The sequence below is a fragment of the Paramisgurnus dabryanus genome, chromosome 24 (assembly GCF_030506205.2).
Source record: "Paramisgurnus dabryanus chromosome 24, PD_genome_1.1, whole genome shotgun sequence".
Classification (NCBI taxonomy): Eukaryota; Metazoa; Chordata; class Actinopteri; order Cypriniformes; family Cobitidae; genus Paramisgurnus; species Paramisgurnus dabryanus.
In genome coordinates, this window is record NC_133360.1 from 7099877 (window position 1) to 7112964 (window position 13088).

Consider the following 13088-nt stretch of genomic DNA (forward strand, 5'->3'; position numbering starts at 1 on the left):
TTAACTATACAGGTGACTTTTACTTTATTTGCTATTGTTTTAACAAAGCATCTTACATCTTCTGTCTCTTGTAGCCACAACTTCCTTTCCATCTCTGAGACACAAGTGTGTTATGGGTCATTGTTGAACTTTATTCAGAACATGAATATTACACAAGTTATTTACATCAATCCCATATTTACAAGCAAAATAAAATATACACTGCACTATAGAGATGTGTTTAGATTAATCTGATAGTCTTTGAGTTTACAGCAATACAAGCCGATCAAACTCTTCTTTCTATCGATGTCAGTTTGGGTTGACTGTTCAGTTCACCGGCGTCAGTCTGAGAAGTTTCTGAACTGAAGCTCTGCTCGTATTCCTGCAAGATCTTCACCACATCCGTGTGGCCGAACTGCATGGCGTCGTCTCGAGGAATGTTTCCCCACGATGTGTAATAAAAGCATGAAGTAAGGAATAATTGATGAGAGGCCATTGCATTATAAGAAAATAATGCACATTCAAGGTGGTAATGTGGCACCACACAAAGCGGAGTCAATTTTTCCACTTATACCACGGTTACCACAAACACCACTCTGGTGCCTATTTTTAAGACATTTAAAAGGTTAGGTGTAAGGTATTTTTAGGGATTGTGGCGGATATGTGCCAGCGCCGATCCAGCCCCGCCTGATCATCAGTTTCAGCTCAGATTCATAATGCAGATCTGGACCAAATCAGTGTCAGACACAGATAATGTCTTTCGGTTACCTATTGGAAAAGTGATCTGGGCCAGATCTGTAAAATGATATAAATACTGAACTGATGGCAGTTAGATGTTTAAGCTGAAACCTCTATCTGGCACGGATCTGATTCACACTTCTCTAAGATAGAAACGGAGGCGTGACGCATCCCGTGCGTGGTACAACGCTTCATCCACCGGTAGCGGGAGTTTAAATGAGCCCACATTCATCTTTTGGCTTAAACATTTTATTGCAGTCAGTCTTAAAGCCCAATAAACAGTACCTGTTGAAGTCATAGGTTAATCATGTAATTGTAATTTTACTAAAGTTACTATAGTTAACAAGAAAGAGTCAAGTTTTAAATAGGAAAAAATTGGGAAACTTTGGTTAATTTAGAGTGCTATGCTAATAAACTAATCAGATTCAATGGATTATGCTAGGCTATGCTTAATATAATAATGGTCTAGAGTGGCAGCAAAATGATACTTAAGATTTAATGTGGTACAAGCTTAAAACTTAACTCCTTGTTAAGATTGCATAGCCTATGTATAAGAGATCAAGGTTACCTATTACCTTATATATATATAAATAAACCAGGCATGATGACGTATGCAGCCTGCATATGCGACCTCCAGAGGCTGTCATCATAAAAATGATTTGTAAAGGTGTATCTTTATCACCACCAGATGGCACTATAAACCAAATAAAGAAGTTAGCCATCACCACCACCTAGTGTACACAATAATCAATGTTTTTTTTGTACAACAATGGTTTTAATTTGATTTGGCATTGGTGCGTTTATTCCTCATTAATATAAAATATCACCTGATATTTTACCCATACATTGCTATACAGTTGATTATTAATGCTAAAAATGTAAAATCACAAATAAATGTGATCAATTCCATTCAGAGGAACTCACGTGTACTGTAAGCATGCAGACTGCATTTGATTTAGTCTGTTTGATGTGCTGCAGAAGATTTGCTCAACAGGAAGTGGTGGTCACTTCAGCCATCATGACCTAATTACGTTTATGGCTATATAAGTTTTATATGTGGTCAGTTACATTTTTTATTTTAGACTTTTAGGAAAATGTGCTGTACATAATAACAGCAATTGTTTGTTTGTTTGACCAAACTGACAAACATCAAGCTCTGAAACCTTCCACATTATACTCGTGCATCTTTCTTGTCTGCACCTCAAAGAGACCACACTGATTTTTTTTGTGGTTAAAACAGACCGTGGGCTTCAGTCTGAATTTTTTTTTTCTAGCAGAGGAAAATAAGAGGAAAGGGCGTCAGACAACAGCTGAAAACCACATTTATGGTTAAACTGTACAAATCAGACTGATGTGAGGACACACAAAGTAAAGCCTATTAATGGAAACATTTAGATAATAATTTAGAAATCTGTTCAATGTATAGTTATTGTACACGTGCCAGTTTTAACCCATTCAGTGTAATGCCAACTTTGATGGTTGGTGTTGATGTAGGACAGGAGACCGGGGTTTGCAGTGGGCGCGTGTACAACCTGTGCAGACGCGTGCATACCTCCACCTGCGACATTATATGTTTTTAATCGTCTGGCCTTTATCGCATTATATAAGCTTTTTACTTTCGATACATATAAACTTACACAGGTTTAAAGTAGCAAGTTTACACTTAAACCTTTATGCAAGAAAAATTAACAAGAAAAGTATAAGGAGATAACACTGTATTATAAATTATTATTATATAAATACATACAAATTAGGACAGTTTTTGCCATTTTTCATTCATAATAAAATTATGATAATATTCTCACAGACTTGTAAATATAATTTAAACTAATAATAATACAGTTCTATAACAATATCTGATACATTTATCTATCCATGTATGATATTATTATTATTTGTAAAAAAAATTTACCAAGCTGCAAGTCTTTATGGGCGGGGCCTCTTGATACTGTTATAGTCCAAGCGCTCATCCGCAAGGTTGAAACTATTTTATTTTACAGATGGCGATTTGGTGAATCTTGTTGTTGTATTTGATCAATATTTAATCGCTTAAATGTATTAATAATTTAATCCGGATCTTGTATATTTTGTCCGTTAAAAATACGAATCTCTCGGGGATTCAGTACCCTTTTATGTGGACTTTATTTCTATATTCGTCAGAATGTTGAGGAATACTATTTACAAATCAGCTTTATTTTATTTGTTCTTATTGGTCATGAACGGTAAGTCATACATAGTTTAAGTTTGTGACGTCGGTTTTTGTCTTTGTTCAGAATGATTAAATATTCAAGAGCTGCCTTCATTTTATTATAGTTTGTACTTTCAGTCCAGTGTCAGTCTGGTATTATGGCCTGAGTTTTGATAGTAACTATAAGGCTATAGTATTTATTAAGTAATAGATTTGGTAATCTTCGTTGTATATAGGCTACTTTATAGTGTTCATATGAAAATTAAGCTCTTACCCGTTTGGTATTGGTCGGATTAGTTTTATTTGCCACAAGTTTCAGCATTTTTTTGTAGAGCTCAGTTGTCATATCATTAGGCTATCTACGTTTTTTTTTTTTTTAGGTGTGATTGGTGATCGAGATGAAGTGAAGGCTTCACTGAAGTCAGTATCAGTGATGGAGGGAGATTCTGTTACTCTACACACTGATATTACTGACATACAGAGTCAGGATCACATACTGTGGGTGTTTGGACCTCAAGAGGCTCGTATAGCTGAAATCTATAAAAAAAGTACTGATATGTTTGATAGTAACAAGACATTTGGAGAGAGACTTTTAATGAACAATCAAACTGGATCTCTCACTATCAGAAATATCAGAACTGAGCACACTGGACTTTATAAACTACAGATCCACAGTTACAGAGGAAATTCAAACAAGAGATTTGGAGTTACTGTATATGGTAAGTTTATGATATATAGCCTACTTCTCTCAAACACTCTTGGTTCATGCTTGCTCTTAACACTTTTAAACAATTCTCCTGATATTAAAATTTGATAAAGTACACAAACTACTTTGAAACAATTGTGTGCCTGATCAATAGATTGATAAACTCTTGAAAAATAAAGCAACTTTCATTTTTGGTTCCCAAAGAACCATTCAGTCAAAGGTTCTGAAAGGAACCATTTCTTTCTTTACCCTTTTGTAAAAACACAATGGATCTACTGATGTTAATGATTTTTCCTGGAAATATACAGGCTAAACTGGTTCATTTACCATCTTTATTTCCAAAAGTGTACAATTTGAGAAGTCTATAGGTTTATTTTTAGTGAAAATTATTTTATGGTCATGTTTTTCAGGTTCTCTACCCATTCCTGTCATCATCAGTAACTCTTCAAACTGTTCTTCATCATCATCAAGCTCAAAATGTGTGTTGTTGTGTTCAGTGATGAATGTGAGAGATGTGAGTCTGTCCTGGTACAAAGGAAACAGTTTATTGTCCAGCATCAGTGTGTCTGATCTCAACATCAGACTCTCTCTATATCTGGAGGTTGAATATCAGGATACAAACACATACAGATGTGTACTCAACAATATCATCACAAACCAAACTCTACACCTCAACATCAATGATGTCTGTCAGACGTGTTCAAAGGGTATGCAAGTCAATGTCATTTATTAAAAAAAATGTTCACTTACACCCAGCCCTGGGTTAAAAACAACCCAATATTTTTTTAGAGTGTAGGTTTAATTTTGGTGTAAAATGGATGTTTTTTAAGCAGTCTGCTTTGTTAAATTTATGTTTGTTAGATTTTTTTATCATTCATGCACGTCTATTGTCCAGGGTCTTTAAAGACATTATTATTGTCAAGCCAATTTGAAATATGATTTTGTTTTTTATTAGAACATTTACAGATGGTGATGCTTGCAGCAGTTATTTCTCTGGCAATTCTTCTGATTGTATTTGCAGTTGTGATGTTCATACGGTACTGGAAGTACAAAAGAGAATCTGAAGAAGGCAAGCGTCAACTCCATCTACTTTAGCGAGAAAAAAAATCCTCTTATAATTTATATAAATTATTGCTTGTTTGCTTTTTGTTTGCTTAAAGGTTTTGAACGATGTGAACAAGCAGTGGATATAGTCCCCGCAGATGAGGAAGAACTACATTACACTGATCCTGTGTTTTGTAAACAAAATGAACAGAAGAAGGTAATACTGTAAACACAAGTTATGTTTATATATGCACTTTTCCAAGAAAGTGACCTATTATTGGTCAAAAAACAGAAACCCCCATCCTGGCATTTTCCACTGTTCTTTTTGGACATATTATAGGGGCAGTTTCACAGACAGGGTTTAGATTAATCCATTACTAGGCCTTATTTATAGGACATTTAAGTCGTTTTTAAAAACAAACCTTACAAAAAGTGCATCTTGGGACTAAGAGAAGCACTGTCTGTGAAACCACACCATTATATTCTTAAGTGCAAGCAAAACTGTCCCAATGTACGTTTACTACAGTGTTTTATATAAAGTAATTTCTCACCTTTGCATTATCTTTCAGAAAGCTAATGGTACAGAGGAGATTATATATTCCAGCGTCGTCACGTGAGACATGGATCAAGTAAACGGCATTAATTTTCACTTTTTTCTGCTTTTAAACATTTTAAGCAAAATAATTCAAAAACCATCTTTGTAGATTAAATTTTGTTGTGGAAGAACCACAATATGATGAATATGGTGTATTTGCATGTATTGTAGTGTGAAACAAATACAAGCAAAAGCCCACTGAAGCACTGATAAGCACTGTAATGTAGGCACAAAATGTAAGGATTACAGGTGATTTGCAGCTCCATTACAGTGTTTTTGTTTGTTTGTTGCCTTTTGGCTAATTCTGAAGTTGTTTGTGTGATGTAAGAATTGTGTTGACAGTATTGCTGCTTTTTAACTTTTTGAAATAAAGGGAACATAACACTGTGCACATCTTTTTTTCTATTTTTTTATTCGTCCTTTGATCTTGCACCTGGTTTTGTATGTGCGTTTTTTGATTCTTCCTTGTGTAAACAACAAATTAACCTCTTGACGTGACACCAAAGCAAGCCATTATGATGGCTGTATTCTGCACCTGCTGATATTTGACACTGCCCTTTATACTGGCTTATGTTGTTAAAGGGATAGTTCACCCAAATATGAAAATAATGGCATTAATGACTCACCTCATGTCGTTCCAAACTCATAAGGCCCTTAGTTCGTAAGCAGTACATAGTGGTTGATTTAATGTGATAAAAAAACAATGATACCAAAGTGAAATCACTGTAAAAAAAATCCGTAGAAATTACAATGTTATTGCAGCTGGGTTGCCGGTAATTTACCGTAGATTTAAAATTATGTTATTTACTGGCAAGAGTTTGTTCAAAGTTAAATAAATTTTAAATATTAACAAGTCTTTATCTTTACAGAATAAAACTATACAATAACAGCCTCATGCAAAGCATTCTGGGAATCAGAAATCATCATCAACCTTTTTCTGTTTTTTTGCTTCAGATTTTGTTTCCCAGACTGTTTTGCTTGATGCTTTTTTTTAGTTTCACTCTGTAAAGACAAAGACTTGTAACTGTTAAATGTTCATTTAACTTTGAACAAAATGTTGCCAGTAAATAACATAAATTTAAATCTACGGTAAATTACCGGCAACCCAGCTGCAATTTCTACGGATTTTTTTTACAGTAGATTTATTTAAAGAGGGCAACTTTTTTAAAGTAGCAAAAATATGTTTTTTAATGATTATTGTGCATAAATCGAAGAGATAAAGTTATGGATTTGTATTAAAGAAAAATGAAAACAATGGAGATTTTAACACATTTTTTTGCATATAAAATAATTAAGTTGACAACATACTTAAAAGCAAAATGTTTACGGTTGTCATCATATAAAATTATTTATTTAAGAACCAAAATTGGTTTACATCTGTCAAGTTAAAAAGATATGACCTTATAGCGAAAACATTATTAATTACATTTAAAAAACAAATGATCAGCTGTTTTTTTCTGTTAGCATATCCAGTCAATGGTAGAATACTTATTTGAAAAACAAACCTTGCCTGACAAAGCCAGGCCTTCTTTTCAGTGTACACCTCTGACTAAAAAGACCCAGTAAGATTTAACCCTTGGTGTGTCCTTTATTTCATTTGCGAATGTGCTTGATGCTTTTTAATCTAAGATAACAATGCCACCTAAAGGCAAAGTAGACTGCCACTTCCTGAACATTCAACACCTTTTAATTAATTTAAACAAGACCTTTTTGGATTTTATTAAGGTATTTTATTCTTTTGAGGGAACAGAAATTCACAAATTAATAAGGTAAAATATTATTATCACTAAATATAGATAGGATACAGATTTCAAGTTTATGTTAAACCAGGAACTACAGGCACAAAGTCTTCTTCAACTCCTGTACTGGAAAGCAGGCTTATATCATTTTATTTTTTATTTTTCAACTTCAAGTTCATATATATTTGTGTTTGTAATTTTGCCTTCTGTTTGGATCTTACATAACAAACCAATAGAGCGACAGCAGCCACACCCACCAGAGCATAAACCAATGAGGGAATCACTCTCTTCAGATGACTGGAAAACTCCACAGAATCTGAGAAAATATGAATATTACACAGTGTGAGAGACGCTTGCTGCCAATCTCATTTTGTTACAAGTTAAAATAGATATAAAATATATATATATAAATAAATATTAACATACCTGAGCACAGCTGACAGAGTTCAGTAATGTTGAGATGTTGAGTTTGGTTTGTGATGGGATTGTTGAGTACACATCTGTATGTGTTGTTGTCCTGATATTCAACCTCCAGAGGTAGAGAGAGTCTGATGTTGAGATCAGACACACTGATGCTGGACAATAAACTGTTTCCTTTGTACCAGGACAGACTGACATCTGTTACATTTGACACTGAACATAGCAAGGAACAATTTAAACTTGATGATGACGATGATGATGAAGGACATTGTGATGAGCCTCTGATGATGACAGGAACGGGCAAAGGAGCTAAAAACAAACATATATTGTGTATACTACATAGTTTTAACTAGATGAGCTACATAATTGTTCAAAGATAAACTCACCATAGACAGTAACACTGAATCTCTTGTCTGAATTTCCTCTGTCACTTCGAATCTGTAGTTTATAAAGTCCAGTGTGTTCAGTTCTGATGTTTTTGATGGTGAGAGATCCAGACTGACTGTCCAGTAAAAGTCTCATGTGTCCAAATGTTTCATTACTGTTAAACATATCAATGCCTTGCTTATAGATTTCAGCTATACGAGTCTCTTTAGGGCCAAACATCCACAGTATCTGATCATGTCTTTGTATTTCAGTAATATCAGTGTGTAGAGTAACAGAATCTCCCTCCAACACTGACACTGACTTCACTTCATCTGGACCAAACACACCTGAAACTTTAGTTACAGATTGATAACATTGTTACTATAGTAATTCCTGTTCCATGAGTTTAAACATAAGTAAAATGAAGAGAGAAAAAAATTATATCTGTAACGCAAAAGTCAGTCATCGCCATCTTTGGTGTCATAAACTGATGCTTATTGACTGCAAAGTTTTCTCTGACTACAATGACAGCAACACATATTCATTAAAGATAAATGAGTCTTACCTTCTGTTATAAAAAACAAGATGAAGCAGCACAGGTTTGTAAGCATTTTAAGTGTCGTGTATAGGTGTAGTAGTTCTCATGAGTAAATGGTTGCCAAATCCTCAGTACTGTTATGAGATGAGGAAGTTATCATCAGCATTAACCACCAGATACAATACCAAATATTATGAGATCCAGAATACACTCAAATTTGTTCTCAAATGTATCTCAAGCACTTTTGATGAGATTGTAGCAACACTTCATCGCTCACATCTTTTGTAAAACAGACATTGGATTTGAAGAGTTTTACTCATGGTAGAAAGCAAGCAGGTACCCCAATGTACAGACACACAAAACCCACGGGCATATTGTGCAAATTACATCAAAGGTTAACTTCATTTGTTGCTTAGCAAGAAACACTGATGTTGTGGGCAGACGAACATTTGCAAGACGTTTGTATGTGTGCGAGAGGTCGAACAACATCACCCAATGAGATTTTAAATGTTTTTAGTAGCCTATCATAATTTGTAACTTTATTTCAAGGTGGTGTTCATAAAACAAAGATAAATAAAAGAACTTAACTATACAGGTGACTTTTACTTTATTTGCTATTGTTTTAACAAAGCACCTTACATCTTCTGTCTCTGGTAGCCACAACTTCCTTTCCATCTCTGAGACACAAGTGTGTTATGGGTCATTGTTGAACTTGAACATGAATATTATTCATTGTTATTTACATCAATAATATTTACAAAACAAAATAAAATATACACTGTACTTATTACTCTAGATGTGTTTGTATTAATCTGATGTGTCAGAAACAGCACAACATTCACTTGACCTGAACTTTAACATCACATGAAGCAGATGAATGCTACAAAATACTATTGCGCAGGGGCGTGTCTAGAGGGGGGGCATGGGGTGGCACCGCCCCCCCTTGGAATATGATTGGCCCCCCCTGGTGCCCCCCCTCCAATCTCATTGGGCCACCTAGATTTACTGTCAACCTGAAAATGCCCACCGCACCATTGGACCAGAGAGCTGTCAATCACTGTTTGATTTGAGACTCGCGCGAACGCGAAGACGAAGCGAGCACAGTAGTTGCGCGTTTTTAAAACAGGAGGAAAGAGACACCATGACACCCACCACACCATTGGACCAGTTGTCAGACACCCACCACACCATTGGACCAGTTGTCAATCACTGTTTGATTTGAGAGTCGCGCGAACGCGAAGACGAAGCGAGCACAGTAGTTGCGCGTTTTTAAAACAGGAGGAAAAAGACACCACGACACCCACCGCACAATTGGACCAGTTGTCAATCACTGTTTGATTTGAGACTCGTGCAAACGAGAAGAAGGAGGGCGCCCCGCCACAGACGCAACACTGGCACAAATCAAATAGATTTTCCATGATTACCTTTTACATTTTATTTTACTATTTAAAACGGCTTCATGTGCTTTTGCAAGCGCTCAGCAGCGCCTCTCTCTCTCGCGCGTGCACGCTTTCTCACTGCTGCGTGCGGAACCTCGACAGTGCCTCTCTAAAACTGAGTGAAGGAGTTAAAAGTTGGCGGTGTTTTCCACCTGGGTTCCTCCGTTGTCTTTTCACGTAAAAGTTAACAGTTAACAGATGTTACTGACAGAGAAGACGGTTGATCGAGTATTATGACTTAACGAAAGGTTAGTGTTTTCCCACACACACACACCAGGGCTGCGTTCAGCCCCGACAAAACGTTGCACAACGTTTATTAAACTGAAACGGTGATGCATTGAACACCCTGTTGTGATGACGCAAGAGTTGCAACTACGGTAGCTGAGAGGCCATTCTTTGTGTTCTTTTTTAAATGTTTCTAAAGCCTGATGAAATCGTTATAAATGTGTGTTTAATACTGTAAAATACCCTCGATGTTACAATCACTGACCTTGCTGTCCAAAATGAAAGACAACATTCCAACTTGAACCCATTGAGAGAGCTGTCTCTTTACTATCGCGTGGTTTTATACATCTTGCCGCTGATTGGGCCGACATTTCTGACACACCCACCAAACAAGAGAAAACGCTTCTAAAACCTGTTGCATTCCGTTGCACACCGTTTCCAGGGCTGCGTTCAGCCCCGACAAAACGTTGCACAACGTTTATTAAACTGAAACGGTGATGCATTGAACACCCTGTTGTGATGACGCAAGAGTTGCAACTACAGTAGCTGAGAGGCCATTCTTTGTGTTCCTTTTTAAATGTTTCTGAAGCCTGATGAAATCATTATAAATGTGTGTTTAATACTGTAAAATACCCTCGATGTTACAGTCACTGACCTTGCCGTCCAGAATGAAAGACAACATCCAACTTGAACCCATTTTGCGAGCTGACTCTTTACTATCGCGTGGTTTTATACATCTTGCCGCTGATTGGGCGGACATTTCTGACACACCCACCAAACAAGAGAAAACGCTTCTAAAACCTGTTGCATTCCGTTGCACACCGTTTCCAGGAAACATGTCGTTCAACCCGGAAACCGTAGCAAAACGTTGCGCACCGGTGTGAGATTGAACGTGCCCCAGGAAACATGTCTTTCAACCCGGAAACCGTAGCAAAACGTTGCGCACCGGTGTGAGATTGAACATGCCCCAGTTCTCTCTGCACGAGCTCTCTCTCTCCCTCCCTATGGTGCGGTATGCGCGCGCACGCTTAACAGTATTCTCTAATATTTTTGAATTTGCGCTGAATTGTCTGCGCTATACGCGATCTACAATAAAACTATCACTCGCATTTAAAATTAAAAGCGCTCATAAACACAATCAGATGAGAAGAGCAACCCTGCATGAGACACACAGGTAATCCGAAATCACCTCGTATCAGCTCTTCAATGTAAATTGTATCAGACAATGTCGCATTTAAATTAGGATTTTAGCAGTATAAAGTAACAGCTGGTTGGATTAAACACGAGGTGTTATTGGGTCGTGCTTAGTCACTAGCTTAAACTCTTTCTTGTTGTCTGACAACAGAACAGATAATATGTAAAAATCAGTTGTGTTAAAATACAATATAGGCTAATAAACAATGAAAGTCAGATCAGACAGAGTAGAAAAACTAATTTTTAAGTAGGCTAATATTTTCCCAAAATCCTGATATGTCAGAATGTTAACTAATACCAGCTACACGCAATGTAGATAGCCTACTTAAAGGAACAGTTCACTTAATTTAAATGGTCATATACCTTAACTTGTTCCAAACCTGTATGAGTTTCTTTCTTCTGCTGAACTCAAAAAAGAAAAGTTAAGAATGTTGGTAACCAAAATCAGTTGATGGATCCCATTGACTTCATATGTAGGAACAAAATAACATGCAGTCAATGGGGTTCATCAAGTTTCTGGCTACTAAGATTCTTCAAAATATTTTATTTTGTGTTCAGCCAAAGAAAAACTCATACAGGTTTGAAATAACTCTAGGATGAGTAAATTATGACAATTTATTTAAAGTGAACTAGGAACAGAACTGTTGTTTAATCCATGCAAAATACAAAAAATTAATACCATCTATATTAGAACATGTGGCATTGCACAAGATTTTGGGAACCATGCTTAATATTTTCTAAACCAGTATTTATTTTCATTTGAATTTTTTGATTGGCCCCCCTGACTGATTCTTGGTCCCCCCCTGTGCCCCCCCATTTATAAAATCGTGGAATCGCCCCTGCTATTGCGATCAAAAAATCAAAAAACGAGAAAAATCTGAATTGAACTAAACTCATCTGAAACCATCTTGTGTAATAAACGCATGAAGGCAGATTCATGCAGACTCTATTGCCATTAGATTTTGTGTCTTTACCTCTGTTCTGGAGAATGATCTTGTGCTCCTAACTTTTCTATAATGTTATTTACATGTATTATACAAACCTTGTCTATGAAGGCTTTTATTATTCAATATTAGTATTTTACCAAACGCCAAAAATGACTTTTATTGGCTCACTCGCAACGTCATCATAAAACTGCTTTGTAAAGGTGGATCTTTATCACCACCAGATGGCACTACTGTAAACAAAGTAGAAAACTTAGCCATCACCACCACCTAGTGTGCATATGAGGAAAAGACATCAATGTGGTTTTCAGTGGTTTTAATGTTTGCTTCTTTTAGATCTGATGTAATAAATGAGTGGACATACAGCAGCCACGCCCACAACACCATAAATCAATGAAGGTATCACACTTTTCAGTGTCTATATAGCCTAGCTGTATCCTGATGTTAGACCTCCAGAGCTAGAGGGCTCTCCTGATTTTGCCATGTGGTTGATCATTTCAATCAACATTTCAATCAACCAATCAGATTTCAGAAATAAGTTTACAATTTGTTTTAAGTTTAATCTTACAACAAGGACTAGCTGTTTCTAAACCATTGTTTTTCACTTATCATGTCCCTCTGATTTTAGGGTTTGATTATGGTTAGGGTTGGGGTTTGGGGTGGGTTTCGGTTTTATTTAGAAAAATGTTGTCCTTGGGTCAACACAATATGTTGCCCTGAGGACATCAACCACTTGGCAAAATCAGTTCGAGCTGAGGTAGAGAGAGTCTGATGCTTTTGTACCAACCAGAAAAGAGTTACTTCTGTCACAACAAACATTTTGAACTTTAAAAGCTTTAAAAGTTTGTTTGCTTGACCACATAAATACAAACATCAAGCTTTCCATTAGACTTTACACATAAAGGGCGATGTACAGCAAGCAAACTGCATTTGGTTTCTGTTTGAGATGCTGCAGAAGATTTGCATCTCAACA

General features: G+C 36.2%; 2 protein-coding genes across 2 annotated transcripts; one reads left to right on the forward strand and one right to left on the reverse strand.

Moving 5' to 3' along the window:
- The first annotated feature begins 3326 nt into the window (after positions 1-3326).
- On the forward strand, positions 3327-4344 carry LOC135721062 (uncharacterized). Its single transcript, XM_065243187.2, has 2 exons — positions 3327-3624; positions 4022-4344. Exons 1-2 carry the CDS (start codon positions 3339-3341, stop codon positions 4342-4344), a joined length of 609 nt encoding a protein of 202 aa, XP_065099259.1. The 5' UTR covers positions 3327-3338.
- A 2794-nt stretch (positions 4345-7138) lies between these two features.
- Positions 7139-8613, reverse strand: LOC135721069 (CD48 antigen-like). The gene is made up of 4 exons (XM_065243200.2): positions 8341-8613; positions 7796-8128; positions 7416-7718; positions 7139-7305 (listed from the first exon to the last, which is right to left on the reverse strand). The coding sequence occupies exons 1-4, from the start codon at positions 8384-8386 to the stop codon at positions 7139-7141; spliced, it is 849 nt and encodes a 282-aa protein (XP_065099272.1). The 5' UTR covers positions 8387-8613.
- Positions 8614-13088: the final 4475 nt, after the last annotated feature.